At 47.3% G+C, this 22,919-nt stretch overlaps 1 protein-coding gene across 4 annotated transcripts in view; it reads left to right on the top strand.

Annotated features, from left to right (window-relative positions):
• ncanb (neurocan b) overlaps positions 1 to 22,919 on the top strand; it is a 263,481-nt gene that overhangs the window by 101,616 nt on the left and 138,946 nt on the right. For all 4 annotated transcript variants that reach the window (XM_072482254.1, XM_072482255.1, XM_072482256.1 and 1 more), the window contains 2 exons: positions 5,988 to 6,115; positions 11,317 to 11,610. In XM_072482254.1, the coding sequence (XP_072338355.1) occupies positions 5,988 to 6,115; positions 11,317 to 11,610 (422 nt within the window). The remainder of the gene's footprint in view (positions 1 to 5,987; positions 6,116 to 11,316; positions 11,611 to 22,919) is intronic.

Genomic DNA, 22,919 nt, shown 5'->3' with positions numbered 1-22,919 from the left:
CCTGGCACTTACGTGGGGCGAATGTTACTTACCACTTGTCAGTGCAATCTTGGATATTGTCCAGCTCTTGCTGCATTTGGACATCGACTGTTTTTTAATCAAGTTAGTTTAAATTTTCCAAGTAATTCCAATAAGTGTCGGACATCTTGGAGTGTAAATGGCGCCACCTCATTGTAGACTAAAACCTCTTCAGTCTGGAATGTTTGGGACTAAGTCATTACTGGATTTCGGAATCTTCTGGATTATAGATTGATGCTGGAGTGCATAACCACCAAGTATGTGAACTGGAATATAAATATAAATATATTTATGGATATAAATATTTACCTGAAGCAAAAACCAGTGATGAAACATTATAAAGCAGTAATAAAAATAATTTTGTTTATCCAAATACTCTGTAAAATATGTTCTGAAGAACCAGTGTTTCTGAACCAGAGAGGTTATAGGATACCACCTCCCTCTTTATAATTACAGGCTAAGAACCAAACAGAAAATGTATCACTTTTGGTAATTCCAAGCTCCAACCATAACACTTTCTTCAAACTAATGATAGCTACAGAATAACTGATTTTCTAAAATTAATAGTAGGTTTGGAATTTGAGATGTCATATAATTCTGTTTCACCACAAAACCTTATAATTCTTCTGAACACACCTCCCTCCCCCACAAAAGAGTGATTCTAACTGTGAAGCCATTTCTTTTTATAGCTTAATAATTATAAAATCATCGAAATTACAGTGCAGAAGCAGGCCATTCGGCCCATCGTGGCTGCACCGGCCCTTGAAAAGAGCACCCTACTTAATTCTGCAGACATCTCTTCTATCAAAGAAAAGTACGTAAGTTCAGAAGGTATAGGAGCAGAAGTAGGCCATTCGGCCCATCGAGTCTGCTCTGCCATTCTATCATGGCTGATATGTTCCCCATCTGCTACCTACAATGTTACAGGACAAGAACTGGATTGCAAAATCCACCAGAGCATCTCCTCCCTAGAACACATGACCTAGGAGCGGGAGTCGACAATTTGGCCTTCCGAGCCTAAACGCCCTCAATGTGATCATGGCTGATCCCACCCTGGCCTCAACTCCACCGTCCTGCCCGTTCTCCTTCAACCCAATACCAATTAAAAATCTGTCTAACTCCTCCTTAAATTTACTCACTGTCCCAGCATCCACCGCACTCTGGGGCAGTGAATTCCACAGACTCACAACCCTTTGGGAAAAGTAATTTTTCCTCAAATCTGTTTTAAATTTGCTACCTCTTATTCTAAGATGATGACCTCTCATTTAGAATTCCCCACAAGAGGAGGCACAAGCTCCACGTCTACCTTTTCCATACCTGGGTTTATGTCCTGAGAAATCGTTTCCCCCCCCCCTCTAATTTCCTTCAGTCAGAATTGCATGATGCCCGAGCGTCGTCAGTTCAAACCCCTCTCCAGCAATTCCAGCATAAAGCTCTAGGCTGACCCCCCGCCCTAGTGCAGTACTGAGGGGGTGCTGCACTCTCCAATGTGCTGTCCTTTGGGTAAGATGTTAAATTGAGGCACCGTCTCCTCTCCCAGTCTCATCATTTTGAAGAAGAGCAGGCAGTTCTCCCTGGTGTCCTGGGCTAATTATTATCTCCAAACTCGCACTTTAAAACTGATTAGCTGCTCATTATCACTTCACTGTTTGTGGGAGCTTGCTGTGCACGAATTGGCTGCCACACCTGGAATACTGCAAGCATCTTTGTTCCCCTTATCTAAGGAAAGATAGACTGGCATTGGAGACAGCCCAGAGAAGGTTGACTAGGTTGATCCTGGGTATGGAGGGATTTTCTTATGAGGAGACGTTGAGTAAGTTGGGCCTGTGCTCATTGGAGTTCAGAAGAGTGAGAGGTGACATTATTGACACATAAAGGCTGAAATCCTCCATCCTCGTTCGCCGCTGAGATTTGCTGGTGCCACTGAAAGTTATTGGAGTTTTGTCTGGAATGCTAACTTTTCCATTCTCGCTCACGACGGTTTCTGCCACGGATGAGCCTGGAGAATTCCACCAGTCGGATTCTCAGGAGGCTTGACAGGGACGATGCTGAGAGGTTGTTTCCCCTTGTGGGAGAGTCTAGGACCAGAGGGCAGAATCTCAGAGTAAGGGGGCGTCCGTTTAAGACAGAAATGAGGAATCTGTGGAATTCTTTGCCACTGAGAGCTGTAGAGGCTGGGTCGTTAAGTAGGTTCAAGGCTGAGATAGACTTTTAATCAATATGGGGATGGAGGGTAATGGGGATAAGACAGGAAAGTTGAGGATCATCATGTCAGATCAGTCATGATGTCACTGAGTGACGGAACAGACAAGATGGGCCAAATGGCTGGCTTCTGCTCCCATGCCGTTTGATCTTATGGTCAATTTACAACAGTGACTGACCTATCAAAGTACTGCATTGGCTGCAAAGATTTTCCAGACATCCTGTGGTTGTGAAAGGTGGAAGATCAATCCAAGCCTTTTTTCTCATTCCATGTGTTCTTATGATTTGTTGCCCCTGGAGAGGCAGCAGCTGAGCAAAGTTTAATTAATCATCTGAGATTGCTTCTCTTTGTTGTACACACATTATATATAATAATTGATTGAGGATTCCTCTTCTTTCATGATACATTGATGTTTAAACAAAGGTTGGGAGACTAGGGATGAATGGAATCATAAGATCAAAGTTTCATCACCCTCAAAGCACCAGGACACTGAACACTGTTGTGATGCACCTTTAAGTGGGTGAATCTTAAACTGCTGTCCATCACTATCCACCGTGAGACAAGATATGATGCATAATCCCATGTATTCAGTAGTCAGAACTGAGCAGTAGTTCTACAGGCCAGATATGTTCTACAAAGCCTCCCAGTTACCATTGTGTGCATTTATGGTGGGATTTACTCTTCTGGTGTCAACAGGGTTTCCCTTTGAAATAACTCCTCGCCGCGGGGAGGGGGAGGGGGAGCGCTATTGGAGGGACAGGAAGATCCCGCTAGCGTGAATGGTGGGATATTTCCAACCATTGTGTTATCTTCAAATAAAGAACGCACATTATTGTTCTTCGATGTTGTGTCATTGGTGTGTTTGTGACTAAACAGATGAACGTAGCAGACACACGGAATGATTGGAAAGGAATTATTTTCTTTAAAGGAATAGCTAGATGTTTTAAAGATGGGCAAGTTAAAAGCTTGGGGGAGTGATTCTCCGAGCCCCGCGCCGGGCCGGAGAATTGCTGTAACCGTGCCACGACGCCGGCGCGCGATTCTCCGAGGTGCGGAGAATCGGGGCCATTTGCGCCGGCGCGTTTTGCGCGGCGCTGACCGCGGGAATTGGCGGGGCCGCCGATTCTCCGGCCCGGATGGGCCGAGCGGCAGCTCCGATACGACAGAGTCCCGCCGGCGCCGTTCACCTCTGGTCGCTGCCGGCGGGAACTCTGCGGGAACGGTCGGGGGGGCGGTCTGTGGGGGTGGGAGGGGGGCTCCTTCACCGGGGGGCCCTCCGTTGGGGTCTAGCCCGCGATTGATGCCCCCCAGGCCTACTTCCAGGCGCGGCTGGCCCCTGAACACCGCCCCCATGTTGGTCGGGGCCAGCGCGCTGAAGAAGTCCCCCGTGCATGCGCAGGTTGGCGCGGCGCCCTTTTGGCGCCGCGTAAGGAGGTTGGAGCGGCGTGAACCGCTCCAGCGCCATGCTGGCCCCTATGGTCGTCAGAATCTGTCGTGCCTCGGCCCGGTTCGCGTCATCGTGAAACGCGACGGCGTTCACGACGGCGCGAACACTTGGGCCCAATATTGGAGAATTGCCCCCTGGGTGTTTTTTTTTAATGCAAAGTGTATCTGCGTAGGAAAATGGGATTCTGAAGATGAATAGTTGAAATGCTCATGAGGTAACCTTTCCCCCTCGACGGTAAATTGGTTAGACTCAGGTGAGAAGCATTTGATCGAATGATTCAAAGAGCCTTCTTCATCCAAATCTACATTGTGGTCTCTATGTGTTGCCAATCCTCACTGGGATTTTGGTGAGTGATTCATGGCAGGCACCCAATGACTGTTCATTCAAGTAGAAGGCACCAGCAAGGCAAACTTTTATTTACGCAAGAACATACTTTATTCATTAAACATCCGAAAGAACATGGCAAAACATTTCAATATGGCTATCACAGCACACAGATCGTGCTGCACCCTGAGGTGTTTCAATACAATTGTGATGCAAGGGCGGCACGGTGGCGGGGTGGTTAGCACTGCTGCCTCACGCACCGAGGACATGGGTTCAATCCCGGCCCGGGTCACTGTCTCTGTGGTGTTTGCACATTCTCCCCATGTCGGTGTGGGGCTCACCCCCATAATCCCAAAACGATGTGCAGGGTAGGTGGATTGGCCTCGCTAAATTGACCCTTAATTGGAAAAAAATAATTAATTAAATATAACATCTGTGATGCATGCAATATTCACTCCATACGTTCAATGTGGGTCATATAGCCCAAAGGATTCTGTATATTTCCCAGCCCCTCGGTCACCATGTCTTCGACAGTGACCTTTCTCCCGTTACGCCATGGTAACGGCTCCCCCAAGCTTTAGTGCGTCCCTCAGCACTTAGACGTTGGAATGCGTCAGACTGCGACACTCAATTGGGGACAACCCTTTGAACTGGAAGACCAACAGACCAAGGGCATCTTTCACCTAGTTGATGATCCCCTAGCTATAGCTGATGATTGTCTCTGTGCGCCCCTGAGAATGTCCCACGGAACACCGAGTCCTGCATCACAGATGTGCTCAGGAATAACCTTGGCAATCTTTTAACTTGTTGTTCATTGGGGTGCAAGTGTTGTTGACAAGGTGAGCATTTATCGTGGATTGCTAGGCTCATTCAGAGGACATCATGCTGTTCTGAGTCTGGTGAATTCCAGTAAAGGCAGAAGACTTTCTTCCCTAAAGAGCATTCAGAAACTGGATAAAAGCAAATTACTGCGGATGCTGGAATCTGAAACCAAAGAGAAAATGCTGGAAAATCCCAGCATCTTTAGGGAGAGAAAAGAGCTAACGTTTCGAGTCCAGATGACCCTTTGTCAAAGCTATAATACAGAGAAAGTGGGAAATATTTATATTGTGGAGTGAGAATGAAAGATGAGTCATAGCTACAGAAACCCAGGGAAAGGGGGTGCTAATAGCACCCTCGTGCTATTAGAAACACAGAAACCACAGGAAAAGAGTCCCCAGAGAGAACAAAATATATGAAAGGCCAACAGCAGAGAAACTAACATCAGAAGATAAACTGTGACAGAGGTAGAGGTGGGGGGAGGGGAAGGGGGAAGCATAGGGGAGAAAGGGTAGGGAAAGGTGGATAAGATGGGGGAGGACGGTAAATATATTTAAAGAAAGACAAGAGAGAAAGAAATGGTAAAAGACAGTTAAAATGAAATGGGATGAAAACAAATGGGTCGAGGTGGGGTAGAGCTAATCATCTGAAGTTGTTGGATTTGATGTTGAGACCGGAAGGCTGAAGTCCCTTTATGCTATTACATGTGTAACCAAAAGATGAGGTATTGTTCCTCCAGTTTGCGTTGAGCTTCACTGGACCATTGCAGCGGGCCAAGGACAGACATGTGGGCATGGGAGCACGGTCTTATGTTAAAATGGCAAGCAACGGGAAGGTCAGGGTCCTGAATGTGTTTTTTTTTGTGACAACCCTGATTGGGAATTTTTATTCCAAATTGATTTATTTAAGTTAATTTAAATTCCCCGGATATGATGGGATTTGAACTTGCCTCCCTGGATTGGGATCAGGTATCTAGTACTTGTCCAGTAGCAAGAAGCATGGGGCAGCAGCAGCTGTCAACAGCATCGGGCTCAATGGTTGGAATGATTTATCAGTCCCTTTATGCTGTTACATGTGTAAAGTGTTTGTCAAAAAAAATGCACTGATCAATATGAAATTGTACTGAAGACGACAATGGAAGTTGAAGATTAAGTTTGATCAATTTGTCTTTGACAGATACCCGATCAGGTCACCAAGGCCTGGTTGCTATGGGGATAAATTTGAATATCCTGGCATCCGAACCTATGGAATTCGAGACCCTGGTGAGCAGTATGATGTCTACTGTTACATCAAGGAACTGAAAGGCAAGTTGATGTTTCTGCTTTGTTGAAAATAGGTGAAAATGCAGTTCCTGAAGGTCAAATCCAAAACACTTCATGTGGTTCATTTCTGATTATTATTTCTTCATTTTAGTGGGTGGGGGCGGGAGGGTGGCCGGGGGGGCAGAGGGGGGGGGGGGGCCGTTAGAGAATTCTAAAATCCCTACAGAAGGAGGCCATTCGGCCCTTCAAGTCTGCGTCTACCCACCAAAAGAGCACTCCCTTGCACTATCCCCATAACCCCACCTAACCGTTGGACACTAAGGGGCAATTTAGTACGGCCAATCAACCTCACCTGCATATCTTTGGATTGTGGGAGGAAACCGGAGCACCCGGAGGAAACCCACGCACACACGGGGAGAGCGGGCAGACTCCACTCTTCCGACGTGGGAATTGAACCTGGGTCCCAGGTGCTGTGAGACAGCAGTGCTAACCATTGTGCTGCCCCAGGTGTAGAGGGGTAATCACTGCAAAGCTGACAAGAAATTTAGTTTAGTTATGGGGGAGGGAAAGGTCTTTTTTTATTGGGTGTTGGGCCGGGGGTGAGTGTTTGCGCTCATGAAGACGAAGGTGCTGCCAGAGGAGACTGAAACCTGTAAGCATTTTTTGCTTCCAATTTTTAATTCCTTTTGTTCAGACATTGTACTCCCAACTGTGGGGTGCAACTGACTCCTGCACCCTGCCAACCTGGACTCTGAAACCCAGACAAGCCACTGATCAATCTCAGGGACTAAGCTGGCAGTTGTTTCTGCGTGCGCACGCAGAGTGCTGCAGAGGGCTGTGGTGCTTCCCAACTCTAGTTGGCATGGTCGGTGGCTATGACGCCTCATATTCAATGAGCCCAACCAACCGATTGGTGACATCCCCTGATGTAAAGCTGATGACGTATCTTAGCCCCCCTCAGTTGGAAACATTAACGGGGCGGGAGGGGGGGGGGGTAGTGTGTGAGGTGAGCAATGCTGGTTAGTACGTGACGCGCGGGGGAGGGGTCTAGGGAATGAAGACACACCCCACTGTGCTACTGAACCATTAGGTCCTTAGAGAACTGTTCCTATGTATAAGTTTGAATTGAGCTCAGAAAGAAAGAATTGCATTTATGTAGCGACTATCAAAACCTCAGGACCCCCCAAAAGGGTTTTCCAGCCAATAAAATGTTTTTTGATGTATGGTCACTGTTGTATTATTGAGGAAACACTGCAGCCATCTTGTGCACAGCAAGCTCCCACAAACAGCAATGTGAAAATAACCAGATCGTCTATTTTTATGATGTTGATTGAAGGATGAATATTGCCCAGGACACTGGGAGAATCTCCCCGGCCCACCTTCAAAATAGTGTGCGGACCTCAGTTTCACGGCGCCGAGGTCCCAGGTTCGAATCCCAGCCCTGGGTCACTGTCCGCGTGGAGTTTGCGCATTCTCCCCGTGTTTGCGTGGGTTTTAACCCCACAATCCAAAGATGTGCAGAGTAGGTGGATTGGCCACGCTAATGTGGCCCTTAATTGGAAAAAATGAATTGGGTACTCTAAATTTATTTTTAAAAAGTCAGGGTGATTTATGACATGGAATAAGACTTGATGGTGTTCCCATGAACACGCTGCACTTGTTTCTAGGTGTTTGAAGTCGTGGGTTTGGAAGGCGATCTCGAAGGAAGCACGGCAGTACATCCTGTAGATGGTACACAAACCGGGGCTGGTTTAGCACAGGGCTCAATCGCTGGCTTTGAAAGCAGACCAAGGCAGGCCAGCAGCACGGTTCAATTCCCGTACCAGCCTCCCCGAACAGGCACCGGAATGTGGCAACTAGGGGCTTTTCACAGTAACTTCATTTGAAGCCTACTTGTGACCAGAAGCGATTTTCATTTCATTTCACACTGCAGCTACTCTGCGGAGGTGGTGAAGGGAGCGACTGTTTCTCCTTCAGATTCTTGGTGCCCGGTTTTATGGGCACACTGCTCCGGAAAAGCAACTCGCCGCAGGGCAGGGTGGCCGATAAAAGCTGGGAGACCCTGTCGTAAACACCACTGATCATACACTACGTGTATTACGGTACTGCTATTGTACTACAGTCAATACAGTAAATCCCGGCCTGCTGGCTCTTCCCAGCAGGCACTGTATAAGAGTGTGCACTCTCCTGCGCTGCCTCCATTCTCCTTCCAGCTGCAGGAGGCTTAACATTTAGTGCAATAAAGCCTCAATAGTTCACCATTTCGTCTTGTGGTCATTGATGCTACATCAGACCCCACGCCCGGGATCTACTAGCTCGCAATGCCTCGCGAGATCCAATGCGATCTCGCAAGAGGTCGCGATGTAAATCCTGCCCATCGCGGGCAGGATCACTTTTTGGCCGATGTGCATAATTAGAGCAAGACAGCTAGTCTCACTTTAATGTGCAGATTCCCAAGTTAACCAAGGTGTGGAATCTAGCCCCTTGCCTCGGGGGGGGGGAGGGGGGGGGGGTGTTGGGGGTCACGTCACTTTGGGGGCCTCGGAGATCGGGACACCATTTAAAAATGGCGTCCCGATCGCTCGCTGCACTAAGGAGTTCCAGCGAGTGCATCAGTAAGTTTTAAAGTGCTGGTGGACAAGGATAAGAGTGGTCCTAGGATGAATGTGCTAAATTGGGGGAAGGCTAATTATAACAATATTAGGTGGGAACTGAAGAACCTAGATTGGGGGGCGGATGTTTGAGGGCAAATCAACATCTGACATGTGGGAGGCTTTCAAGTGTCAGTTGAAAGGAATTCAGGACCGGCATGTTCCTGTGAGGAAGAAGGATAAATATGGCAATTTTCGGGAACCTTGGATAACGAGAGATATTGTAGGCCTCGTCAAAAAGAAAAAGGAGGCATTTGTCAGGGCTAAAAGGCTGGGAACAGACGAAGCCTGTGTGGAATATAAGGAAAGTAGGAAGGAACTTAAGCAAGGAGTCAGGAGGGCTAGAAGGGATCATGAAAAGTCATTGGCAAATAGGGTTAAGGAAAATCCCAAGGCTTTTTACACGTACATAAAAAGCAAGAGGGTAGCCAGGGAAAGGGTTGGCCCACTGAAGGATAGGCAAGGGAATCTATGTGTGGAGCCAGAGGAAATGCGCGAGGTACTAAATGAATACTTTGCATCAGTATTCACCAAAGAGAAGAAATTGGTAGATGTTGAGTCTGGAGAAGGGTGTGTAGATAGCCTGGGTCACATTGAGATCCAAAAAGACGAGGTGTTGGGTGTCTTAAAAAATATTAAGGTAGATAAGTCCCCAGGGCCTGATGGGATCTACCCCAGAATACTGAAGGAAGCTGGAGAGGAAATTGCTGAGGCCTTGACAGAAATCTTTGGATCCTCACTGTCTTCAGGTGATGTCCCGGAGGACTGGAGAATAGCCAATGTTGTTCCTCTGTTTAAGAAGGGTAGCAAGGGTAATCCAGGGAACTACAGGCCGGTGAGCCTTACTTCAGTGGTAGGGAAATTACTGGAGAGAATTCTTCGAGACAGGATCTACTCCCATTTGGAAGCAAATGGACGTATTAGTGAGAGGCAGCATGGTTTAGTGAAGGGGAGGTCGTGTCTCACTAACTTGATAGAGTTTTTTGAGGAGGTCACTAAGATGATTGATGCAGGTAGGGCAGTGGATGTTGTCTATATGGACTTCAGTAAGGCCTTTGATAAGGTCCCTCATGGAAGTCACACGGGATCAGGGGTGAGCTGGCAAGGTGGATACAGAACTGGCTAGGTCATAGAAGGCAGAGAGTAGCAATGGAAGGATGCTTTTCTAATTGGAGGGCTGTGACCAGTGGTGTTCCACAGGGATCAGTGCTGGGACCTTTGCTGTTTGTAGTATATATAAATGATTTGGAGGAAAATGTAACGGGTCTGATTAGTAAGTTTGCAGACGACACAAAGGTTGGTGGAATTGCGGATAGCGATGAGGACCGTCAGAGGATACAGCAGGATTTAGATTGTTTGGAGACTTGGGCGGAGAGATGGCAGATGGAGTTTAATCCAGACAAATGTGAGGTAATGCATTTTAGAAGGTCTAATGCAGGTAGGGAATATACAGTGAATGGTAGAACCCTCAAGAGTATTGAAAGTCAAAGAGATCTAGGAGTACAGGTCCACAGGTCACTGAAAGGGGCAACACAGGTGGTAGTCAAGAAGGCATACGGCATGCTTGCCTTCATTGGCCAGGGCATTGAGTATAAGAATTGGCAAGTCATGTTGCAGCTGTATAGAACCTTAGTTAGGCCACACCTGGAGTATAGTGTTCAATTCTGGTCGCCACACTACCAGAAGGATGTGGAGGCTTTAGAGAGGGTGTAGAAGAGATTTACCAGAATGTTGCCTGGTATGGAGGGCATTAGCTATGAGGAGCGGTTGAATAAACTCGGTTTGTTCTCACTGGAACGAAGGAGGTTGAGGGGCGACCTGATAGAGGTCTACAAAATTATGAGGGGCATAGACAGAGTGGATAGTCAGAGGCTTTTCCCCGGGGTAGAGGGGTCAATTACTAGGGGGCATAGGTTTAAGGTGAGAGGGGCAAGGTTTAGAGTAGATGTACGAGGCAAGTTTTTTACACAGAGGGTAGTGGGTGCCTGGAACTCGTTACCGGAGGAGGTGGTGGAAGCAGCGACGATAGTAACATTTAAGGGGCATCTTGACAAATACATGAATAGGATGGGAATAGAGGGATACAGACCCAGGAAGTGTAGAAGATTGTAAGTTAGTCGGGCAGCATGGTCGGCACGGGCTTGGAGGGCCGAAGGGCCTGTTCCTGTGCTGTACATTTCTTTGTTCTTTGTTCTTTGAGTGGAGTTCGTCAGTGGACAAAATGGGGCTATGTGCGACCTCGCCCACGTGTTCCCCGTCGAGGCCCCTTACCAAATGCGTGTCGTGTTTTATATCCTTGCTATGGGACTTTGTTTCCATTTAGTAAAATCTCACCCAAGATTTTTTTTCATAGTGCTGCCTCCTAAGAGTTCCTTTGCCTCATATTGCTGGAAAACAAAGGAGAACAATGTCTAATTGTTGTTTTGTCACGACTCGTGCACCAGACAGGCCACGGGTGAAGACTGAGAGTTGCCTGGAAGACCCAGTCAGTCAGATGAAGTGGTTCCTGTGGTGCATTACGAGAGTTATCCTTCAATTATGTCCAGTACTAGTCGCGACAGTGATTGACAACCTGACTTCATGTGTTCACAGGCACCGTGTTTCATGAGACAGCCACTCGGAAGTTGAACCTTACTGAGGCCATTTATCACTGCCAGATGCAGGGAGCTGAGCTAGCAACTGCTGGCCAGCTGTACATGGCCTGGAGTCAAGGCTTCGATCAGTGTGACGCTGGCTGGCTTGCTGATGGTAGCGTACGGTACCCTATCAACATTCCCAGGAAGAACTGCGGTGGAGATGTGCCAGGTGTGAGGACGGTTTACCAGCTCCCAAATCGAACAGGCTCTCCTGACCCTGGCTCGAAGTATGATGTCTACTGTTATAGAGGTATGACTTTCATCTTGTACCACATCTTTTGCTTCCATAGCTTTGTAGCTTTCCGCCAACGAGAGAGGATCAGCACAGTTGTATAAAAAATGAGAGATTAAGGATAGCGATGTTTTTTGAGAATATGATTTCATCTCTGCCAGTGGCCCTGGGGAGTTCTCTTCCTGATGGCCCCAGGCATCCTGTAGGGAATGAGTTGCGAAGATCTAGGGTGTAAAAGCTCTGCTCAGTGTAGGCCTAAAACGTACAGGTCAGAAAGGCCCTGATTCAGTTCCACCTGGGGCATTACAATTAACTGTAGTTTCTGAGTTGGGAAATGGAACTCTAGGCCAACTTCCTTCGTGACTTGGCATCATGACCCCAATCGCCCTGTGTGTCTGAATGTTGGCCAAGCTCCCCTGTGATGTGAGGAATTTTTGATTCAATTCATAGGTTGGATGCAATTCCCCCCCCACCCCCACTATATCTGACACAGATTGTTAGCTGCCATTCATTCACTCTCAGCACTCTCAACTCCTCAGAAGGTTTCTGGTTTAAGCCATGGGGCAGGATTCTCCTTTCCGGGGACTAAGTCCCCACGGCGGCGGGAGAACCGGCGCCAACCACTCTGGCGTCAACAGCCCCCGAAAGTGCGGAATTCTCCGAACGTCCGGGGGCTAGGTGGACGGCGGAAGGGTTGGTGCTGCGGGGGGCGGGGGGGGGAGGGTGGGGGGTGTCGGAGAATCCCGCTGATAGTGTCGGAGATTGTTTTCTTGGACGAGACCTTAAACTACAGTCCCGCATAACCTCTCAGGTGGACATATGTCACTACCTGGAGAGGAGCAGGCAAGGGTCCCAATATTTATCCCTCAAACATTATCGGACCAGATTATCTGGTCATTATCACATTACAGTTTGTGGAAGCACGCTGGGAGCAAATTGGATTTCAGCAGTGATTACACTTCATTGACTAGTGAAGAGCTTTTCAATGTCCTGAGGTCATGAAATGCACTATAGACATGCAAATTAATTTGTTTACTCGGAGGCCTGCGGCGACTGGTGTATCAAATAGAGCATTGTGAAGTCCTCTCATCGAGGCTGTGCAATGTTCCTGAGCGGTGGTGGTGGGAGAGCGAGTCAAAGGAACATTGGAACAGGAGGAGGCCATTCAACCCCTTGAGTCGGTTCCCCCATTCAATCAGATCATGGCTGATCTGTATCTTAACTCCACCAAACCATCTTGATTCCTTAACCTTTAATACCCTTGTCTATCAAAAATCCATCATTTCCAGTTTCAAAATTTTCAGTTCCGTCCCCAAGCCTTTTGGGGAGAGATTTTCAGATTTCCATTAATCTTCCTGATATCTTCCCCGAACAGCCTTGTGCTAATAGTAAGGTTGTACCCCCTTGTTCTGGAGCTCCTCTTCCCCAGCCTCCCCACCCCGAGGCAATATTTTATCTCTGTTTACCCTTTAAAGCTCCTTTAATTGTTTTAAACACCTCAATTAGATGAACCCTTACTGTACGACATTCATGGGGTGTGAAGCCTCGTTTACGTCTACGTCTACGGAAGGATCTTCATCCATTAGGCAGCACAGTAGCACAGTGGTTAGCACTGTTGCTTCACAGCTCCAGGGTCCCAGGTTCGATTCCCGGCTTGGGTCACAGTCTGTGCGGAGTCTGCACGTTCTCCCCGTGTCTGCGTGGGTTTCCTCCGGGTGCTCCGGTTTCTTCCCACAGTCCAAAGATGTGCGGGTTAGGTGGATTGGCCGTGCTAAATTGCCCTTAGTAACCTTGGGTTACTGGGGGTAGGGTGGAGACATGGGCTTGGGTAGGGTGCTCTTTCCAAGGGTCGGTGCAGACTCGATGGGCCGAATGGCCTCCTTCTGCACTGTAAATTCTACGATTCTAGGCAATCAGTCCTATTCATGCCCGGGAAGCGACTTATTGTTAACAATGCCTCCCTTCAGGCAGAAGTGCTCCAATTCTCACCAAAGATGTCCTTCGCTCTGATCACTGAGCTAATAATGATTAGTAAAGGTAACAGATTGCCAGGACAGCCACTAGTTAAGTATGGTGCACCGTGATGTCACGTCGAAAAAAAGGAATATTGGATTATCTATTGTGTACACCTGGAATGTTCTAGAATTTAGTGCAGCTGTGTTTTGTGTATGGCGACAGATCTTGCTGGAAGTTCACTGACTTCAGGTCGTCTGGTAATTTAAAAAATCTTTCATCCTGTAATATAGAAACCACAACTGAAAGAAGAAAAACAAATCTGTCTGGGTATTGATGCCGTTCACACCTGGATTAAGGTTAATAGGATGGGACAGCACGGTTAGCACTGCTGCCTCACGGCGCCGAGGATCCGGGTTCGAATCCCGGCTCTGGATCACTGTCCGTGTGGATTTTGCACATTCTCCCCGTGTCTGCGTGAGTTTCGCCCCCACAACCCAAAGATGTGCAGAGTTGGTGGATTGGCCACGCTAAATTGCCCCTTAATTGGAAAAAATGAATTGGGTACTCTAAATTTTTTTTTAAAAAACAAGAAAAAAGAGGATTAATAGGATGGTCCTGAAATTCTCCAGGAATTGAAGATAACTCCCCTGGACATTGCTGTCGGAAATTCCAGAGAAAATAAATCTATGGAGGCAGCAAAAAAACAAAAAGCATTTTGTTTTATTTACTTTGAATTTATTAGTTATAAAAAATATGCGGGCCTGGCAGTCAAGCACCATCCACTCTGATAATTAGGAGCCTCATTGCTTTCTTTATTGGCATGGGAAGGTGATCCCTGTGAGAATGTGTGGCCCTGTGAGGATGTATATGTCAGCTGACCAATGGCGGGAGCATGGGGGTGGGCCATTTGGAGATTATGTGATGAAACCCTCTGGAAATGCATCCAACCCAGAATTGCCAACTCTAAGCTGCCCCAGAGAGCACACCTCCCACTCCCAAAGGGTTCAAATTGGATGTCTCAGTGGGAGCGTCGTTCCAATGGCCTCTGTTGTCACACTGTTGTGACAAGTGCCTCTGGGAGATTCTCACGGTCAACCCACAATGATTCTTGCTTGAAGTGTTTTTCCATTCCCCCCCCACCCCCCAATCCCAAATAGGGGATTGACTCCTTCATCCTTCTCTCAAAATTGGCCGTCCAATGTATGACTGGCCATGGATGAGAAACTCAGTTCTCAGTTCTGCAACCTCTCAGTTCTTTCCTGCAACACCAACGCTGGCTCTGAACTTAGCCAGAATCACAGAACTCCTTCAGTGCACAAGGAGGCTATTCGGCCCATAGAGTCTGCACCGACCCTTCAAAAGAGCACTCTACCCTTGTCCACACCCCCCGTCCACCCCGCCCTATCGCAATAATCTACGCCTGCCCATCCCTGGACACAAAGGGGCAATTTACCACGGCCAGTCCGCCTAACCCGCACATCTCTGGACTGTGGGAGGGAACCGGAGCACCCGGAGGAAACCCACGCAGATACGGGGAGAACATACAAACTCCACGCAGACAGTGACCCAAGGCCGGAATTGAACCCGGGCCCCTGGCGCTGTGAGGCAGCAGTGCTAACCACTGTGCCGCCCGTCTGTTCAAGCAGAATGATCTACCTGTCCTGATCCTTCTTTCCTGGAGGCCCTTCCGAACCCCACGTCCGATTCCCCATCCTATCAATAGGACACTGAGCACAGATCAGAAAAGGTTTCTTCCTCGTTTTCCTTGGGAGAGTTGAAGAGACATCCACTGTGGAGACCGGCGTTGAAAACGGAATCTGCTAGGCCAGAGTCCAATGTACTAGAGTTGACGTCAAACCAGGAGAGACAGGGGTGAAACGATGTGTGGGGGCATGACGCCCTCTCCCAATGATCCCTCATCCATGTTGCAAATCAGCTCTTGGTTCAGTTGTGCCGGAGAGAGCAGGAGTGGGGGAAGGAGGTGGGAATATTGCCGATGGTCGTGACACCACACAGCTTGCCGGCAAGATTCAGTGTGAACATTCACGAGTGAGTCAGCGCAACCAATGGATCAAAGGGTTTGTTAATTGGCACGGCTGATCTTTCTGTCTGCCTAATTTTTAATCAAAGCAGGATTTTGATTCCCAGAGGCGAGGAGGATTATAAATGGCAGAAATGTTCTCCGAACAATAATTTGAAGTATTTTAATTAACCAGCTTGCTTAGTGTGCCGTGACGCCATGCAGGTTTGGCTGTGTGAATGTGTCATGGTGCCCACCTTCCATGTTGGTGCCAGGAGGGTGCAGGTCCTTGCTTCTCACCTGCTGGCACCATGCCCACAATTTCCTGGTGCCTTGGAAGACTGATTTGGCACTGGCGCAAACTTGATTGGTTCACGCCCTCAGATTCCATCCCCTCAGATTTCCGAGGGAGGCGCTGCTTTGCAATTGAGCTCCCGAGGAGCTAGAGTCACACCTCCCAGCTATGGGGAGGCGGAAGAAAGAAAGACTTACATTTATGTAGTGCCTTTCATGACCTCAGCAGCTCGCAAGGCACTTCACGTCCAATCAGGTGTTTCTGAGGTGTAGTCACTGTCGTAATTTAGGAAATGCAGCAGCATTTATGCACAGCAGGATCCCACAGACAGCACTGTGCGAATTTATTTTAGTAAGCCTGGTTGAGGGATAAAGATTGGCCAGGAAACTGGGAAGAACTTCCCTGTTCTTTTATCAAGTTGCGGCAGAGGGTCTTTTACATGCACCTGAGGGGTGCAGATGGGGTGTTAGTTTAGCATCTTGCCCAAAAGAACGTACCTCCAACAGTGCAGCATTCCTTCAGGACTGCTCTGGGCGTATTAGCCTGGATTAGGCACTTGAATCTCTGGAGTGGGGCTTGAACCTGTTGTGTTTTGCTGCTTTGTGTAGCATAAGCTCCTTCCTTGATGAATGCTTTGACAAAGGAAGCGCCAGACTACGAAATGAGTTCACGGTGTTTATTGAACTATTAGCACAGTTCTCAAATGAGTTTGACTCTCTGCTAATCTAACTGTAGTACCTCAGTCTATCTTTACCAGCCTGCTCTAAGCCATGTGCTGGGGTGTGATGCTGTGAATCAACCCTGATGAAAAGGTTGAGGGAGCTAGGGCTTTTCTCATTGGAGTGAAGGAGCGACTTAATAGAGGTTTATAAGATGATGAGGGGGATAGATAGAGTGGACGCTCAGAGACTATTTCCTCGGGTGGATGTAGCTGTTACAAGGGGGCATAACTATAAGGTTCAAGGTGGGAGATATAGGAGGGATGTCCGAGGTAGGTTCTTTACTCAGAGAGCGGTTAGGGTGTGGAATGGACTGCCTGCTGTGATAGTGGAGTTGGACACTTTAGGAACTTTCAAGCGGTTATTGGATAGGTACATGGAGCACACCAGAATGACAGGGAGTGGGATAGCTTGACCTTGGTTTCAGACAAAGTTCGGCACAACATCGAGGGCCGAATGGCCTGTTCTGTGCTGTACTGTTTTATGTCCTCTCTAGATGCCTGTCTGTGGAAAGAGGCAGAGCATGTGTGCCCTGTCCTTTTATATGGGTTGTGAAGTGCCCCCTTGTGGTAATGCCACCTCTGGGTGTCCTGATTACCCATTGGTTGTGTCCTGTTGTAATGACCCATTGGCTGTCTGTCTGCATGTCATGACATCTCTGGTGCTCCCTCTAGTGGTTACTTAGTTGTAGTGTATTTACATTAACCCCTTGTGTATATACAGTGATGCATATCACCACAGAACCCACAACCTATTGATTCAAAAGGGAGGATGCTACCCACCGAGCCCCCAGTGAAGCGCCAAATGCTACTGTTTAAATCCTTTAAGAAGGCAATTTGCCAAATCCTTTGGATGGCAAGTGACTCATGGAGGGTGAAAATTAAATTGAAAGAAGGGGAGGCTTCTGGAAGATTTGACTTTCATGCACAATAACTTTACTTCAGTATTTGTCAGCAGTTCAAACCAAGTATGAAATATTTTATGTCAGCTTGTTCATTTGATCTAATCATGCAAATTAAATAATGATTGCGCAGTGGAAATTTAATGGAGTATGTAAGATATTTAACAGGAACAAAGAAGCAAATGATGGAACAATTAACTCTTATCCTAACTCAGCTCCTGATATCCAAGGCTCCATTGTCTGTGTCTGGGACACCCTTCCATGAGAAGGTATCATCTCGGTGAAGATCCAAGGTTAATAGCGCAGGACACGACCAAGGCGGAGGAAAACTAGGAGAGAAAAGGGGATAATAGACCACGTTTGCGTTTGAAATACTGTACATTGTAGGAGCGGGAAAAAACTTTTTTTTAATTCGTTCAAGGGATACGGGCTTCGCTGGCACGGCCAATATTTACTGCCCACCCCTAATTGCCCCTTGCGAAGGTGCTGCTGAGCCGCCTTCTTGCACTGCTGAAGTCCATGTGGTGTAGGTACACCCGCAGTGCTGTTAGAGAGGGAGTTCCAGGATCTTGACCCAACGACAGTGAAGGAACGGCCGATATATTTCCAAGTCAGGATGGTGAGTGGCTTGGAGGGGAGCTGAGGGCATAATATTGGGATTCCCTGGGAAAGAATGGATTAGATTAGCAGAGACTCTTATATCAACACATTGAGAATAAGTGCGCATGATCCTATATATTTGGGGCAGAGAAGAATATGGGATTGCACGAGAGAAACGTTGAACGGGGAAGAAACTTCAGAATAACTAAGCCATAAAGAAGCAGGGCTACACGGTACAGGTGGGATGAAATGCCCCCTCTTCCATGGCGTGTTTGTAGTGGCGGGGGTGGCCTACCATTGACTGGTGACTGGATCATCTGGCCCCATCCCCGGGGTGGGGGGGGGGTTCTCATTGTTTGCACCCTCTGCAAAATCCCACCCAAAATGTTACGCTACCGTCCCCATGGCTGCAACCAGCTGACTCGTACATGACTTCAGGATTTTACAATACATCTTTAGCTCAGTTTGTAGCACTGTTGTCAAGAGATTGTAGCTCAAGTTCCACTCCAGAAGTTGAGTGCAAAAGGAGAAATCAAGGCCGGTGCTCATGTGCAGTACAGAGGGAGTGTAGCACTGTTGGCAATGCTGTCTTATGGAAGAGATATTAAACAGAGGCCTCAGCCGGCCTTCCTGGTGGATGTAGAGTATTCCACGGCACTGTTTCGAGGAAGAGTCGGAGCGTTCATCCCTCGTGCCATTGTCAATACTTATCCGAAATCATCTTCATAAAGCATATCGTTTGGCCAGGATAATGTAGCTATTTGCCTGAACTGGCTGTGTGTAAATTGGCTGGCGCATGCCCTACATTACAACAACAACTCAAACCACCAATACTTACATAGCGCCTTCAACCCAATGAACCATCCCAAGGCGCTTCACAGCAGCATTAGAAAACGAAACATGACACCAAGGCTCATAAGGAGATGTTAGGTTAAATGAGCAAAACCTTAGTCAAAGACATTGGTTTTGGAATATAAGGGTCTGACACATATTGAGTAAAAGAACACATGATTCACACCTAGGAGTGAGTCCAGCGTTGGACAGAACTGTGTGTACAAGCAAGCACGGAGACAGCTCCTAGCTTGAATCCTTTACTGTGTATATGTGCATAGATTTTGTTTCAATAAATTTAGAGTACCCAGTTCATTTTTTTTCCAATCTACCTACCCTGCACATCTTTGGGTTTGTGGGGGTGAGACCCTTGCAGACATGAGGCGAATGTGCAAACTCCACACGGACAGTAATCTGCGGCTGGGATAGAACCCGGGTCATCGGCGCCGTGAGGCAGCAGTGCTAACCACAGCGCCACCGTGCCGCCCGTTGTTTTTTAGTTATTAAATACACGCAGTTCAGTTCGTCCATTTAAGGCCACGATAAATTCAAGAAGACCGAGCCAGTGATATCCCACATCCTACAACAGGTTTTGAGGAGTGTCTTAAAGGTGGTAAGCGAGGTAGAGAGGCAGAGAGATGTATTCTAGAGCTTGGCCAACTAAAGGCATGGCCACCAGTGATGGAGCTTTTTAAATGAAGGATGGACAAGATGCCAGAATTAAGGTGATGTATCTATGGGTTAACTCTCAATCAGATTGTGGGGCTGATTTAGCACACTGGCTTTTCAAGCAGACCCAGGCAGGCCAGCAGCACGGTTCGATTCCTGTACCAGCCTCCCCGAACAGGTGCCGGAATGTGGCGACTAGGGGCTTTTCACAGTAACTTCATTTGAAGCCTACTTGTGACAATAAGCGATTTTCATTTTTCATTTCAGATTGCCTCTTACCTTAAAGTGCAAAGGTCCATCCTACACCCTCCATCAAAAAAATGGCATGTAAAACTAATTTTGGTTTAGTGCAGGTAGTATTGTGGCAAATTCTCCTTTACAGTCTCCTGTGAACAGTTTTGGCGTATTTCTCACTTCCCCTTTACCCTACTCTATCGCTCTTTGCCGCTGTAACTCTCCCTCTCTCCAAACTTGTGGATAGAATTTGATCAAATAATCTGCGTTATTTCCCTATCTCTCATCTCAGGCCCCTAAAAAAAAAGTGCAGCCAGTATTTTGATGCTCCATCCAGGAGTCACTGAGAGCTGCAATGTTCGGCAATAGGCCTGAGGTGAGTTTGATCAGCAATGAAGGGTGAATAATGGAGCAGGGTTTCTTCAGTCTTGAAACTTAGTGAGAAAGAAATCCTTTCAGATACACACTGGTGCCGGGTGCGAGGCGCAGGACTGTGCCACAGGGAAGATGCCAGTTTCTTAATCATGAATGAGTTGCTGGCGATGAAAATTGACTGATTGGAAGTACAGTAAGAAGTCTTACAACACCAGGTTAAAGTCCAACAGGTTTGTTTCAAATCACTAGCTTTCGGAGCACTGCTCCTTCATCAGGTGAATGAAGAAGGAGCAGTGCTCCGAAAGCTAGTGATTTGAAACAAACCTGCTGGACTTTAACCTGGTGTTGTAAGACTTCTTACTGTGCTCACCCCAGTCCAACACCGGCATCTCCACATCATGGCTACCATTGATTGGAAAGTAGTTAGATGCGTTTATTGGAAGATGATAGGTGTAGGTGTCCGTTAAATGGACCAAAGCAATGGAGTGGGCCAATTGGCTAGCTCTACCAAAGGGCTAGCTGAGGCACAGTGGGCTGAATGGCTTTCTTCTGTGCTATGATGTTCTATGATTCAGTTTAAATGGATCTTGTAATCACAGCTGGAGCACTTGCTAGTTCCAATTTTAAATTTGGTCTCCTGATTGCCACGCCGTGTATCATCAAAAAGGCCAGTGAAATGTTCACTGTTCTAACCATAAGACATAGGAGCAGAATTAGGCCATTCGGCCCATCGAGTCTGCTCTGCCATTCAATCATGGCTCATATGTTTTCTGGTTAGACTACATCTGGAAGCCTGTGTATAGTTCTTGACACCGCACCTTAGAGAGAGTGCAGCATATATTCACCCGTACCAAGTGTTCCAGGGGGAGGAGATTAAAAAAAGACTCACTAAAAGACATAAACTAGACATATATTCGCAGGAACATGGCAGTTTAAGGTGTGATTTCATTGAAGTTTTCAGGGCTTGAACCAGGTAGGAATTGATCAGGTAGTGACTGACAATGGAGGGAATTTTTCCTTTGGTGAGTCTAGGACAACGGAACACAACCTACCAACAGAGCCAGGCTATGCAGGAGGGTTGCTTGCAAACGCAAAAGGTGGTAAAGGTGGGGGAACACTCTCCCACCAAGAACAGTAGACGCTGGCCCAATTAGTGGTTTTAAATCTGAGATGAATAGATTTTTGCTGGACCTGGGTGTGAAAGTGTCAGGAGGCAAGGTGAGTGAATGAAGATGAAAAGCAGATGAGCCACAGTTGCATTGACTCGAGGTCTGAATGACACCTCCTCTTCGCATGTTCACATGGAGTTTGTGAAATGTAATTCTCCGACTCTGGTGATGCCCAGTAATTTCCGTATCCTTGGAATTGCTGTTTGTTTTGTTTCCCTGTTTCACGCTAATCTCATCTTCATGTGTGAATGAGGTTTATGTGAAGTTGCAAACTTGAGGAAGTATCGCAAAGTCATTTCTATTTTCAGAAATTGCTTCACTGCATGTCTCTTCTTGCACATGCTTGCTTTTACTTCCCTTCCTCACTTCAGGTTCTGCCCCTGGCTTGTTGAGTTTTTTACTTGATAAACGGGACTCCAACCAACCAACCATTCGTCAACCTGAGTATTCCAAGGGGGGAAAAAAATCAATTCAATTGAGATGTGGCATGTATTGCCAATCCCAAGTTGCCTTGATGTGGCTTCATTCGACTGAATGGCTTGTGAGCCCTCCTTAGAGGGTAATTAAAAGTGGTATTGGAATAGTGTCATATCATAGAATCATAGAATCCCTACAGTGCAGAAGGAGGCCATTTGTCCCATTGAGTCTGCTCTGAAAGAGCACTCTACCTAGGCCTCCCTTGCTCTATCCCCATAACCCCACCTAACCTTTGGACACCAAGAGGCAATATTAGCATGGCCAATCCACCTAACCTGCACATCTTTGGACTGTGGGAGGAAACCGGAACACCTGGAGGAAACGCACGCAGACACGGGGAGAACATACAAACTCCACACTGACTGCTAACCACTGCGCCTCCCTGCCGCCCATATCAGCAGATCTCCTTCCCTAAAAGCCGTTAAAGACTCAGTTCAGATTTTGCGACAATCTGTATTGTTACTGATACCTCCTTTTACCACAATGGCATTCTCCTTCTGAATTCACATTATCAAGCGACCGTCAAGAGGGGTTGGATTTGAACTCAATGGTCTACTGCGTTGTTAGTCCAGTAACAGAACCAGAACCATTACACTACCACGCCTCTCAGTCCATTACACTGTGGAGAGTCATTACAGCTCAAACATACCCTCTGTCATTATCCTTTACCTACTTTCAAGCATCTCGTAGCAGATTCACCACAGAGTGAGAGTTAAGTTTAGGTTCTTTTGGTTTCTGAGTGTCAGTATAACAAGCAATGCAGTTATCAACAAAAATCCCACAAACTCGAGTGTTGGAAATTTTCAATTACTCCCACCCACCCCCAATCCAGCCCCAGTATCATTCTGGTGAATCTGTTTCAGGATAAGGGGCTGATTGTTTAGGACTGATGTGGAAAGAGATTTCTTTACTCTAAAGGTTGTGAATCTTTGGAATTCTCCGTTGCAGACGACTGCGGGTGCTCCATCATTGAATATATCTACGGCTGGGGTAGACAGGTTTCTCATCTCTCAGGTAACCAAGGAATGTGGCGAGCGGGCGGGAAAGTGGAGTCGAAACTTAAGGTCAGCCACCATCGTAC

This window comes from Scyliorhinus torazame, chromosome 18 (assembly GCF_047496885.1).
Source record: "Scyliorhinus torazame isolate Kashiwa2021f chromosome 18, sScyTor2.1, whole genome shotgun sequence".
NCBI classification, from domain to species: domain Eukaryota; kingdom Metazoa; phylum Chordata; class Chondrichthyes; order Carcharhiniformes; family Scyliorhinidae; genus Scyliorhinus; species Scyliorhinus torazame.
This window is presented reverse-complemented; position numbering and strand designations above follow the sequence as displayed.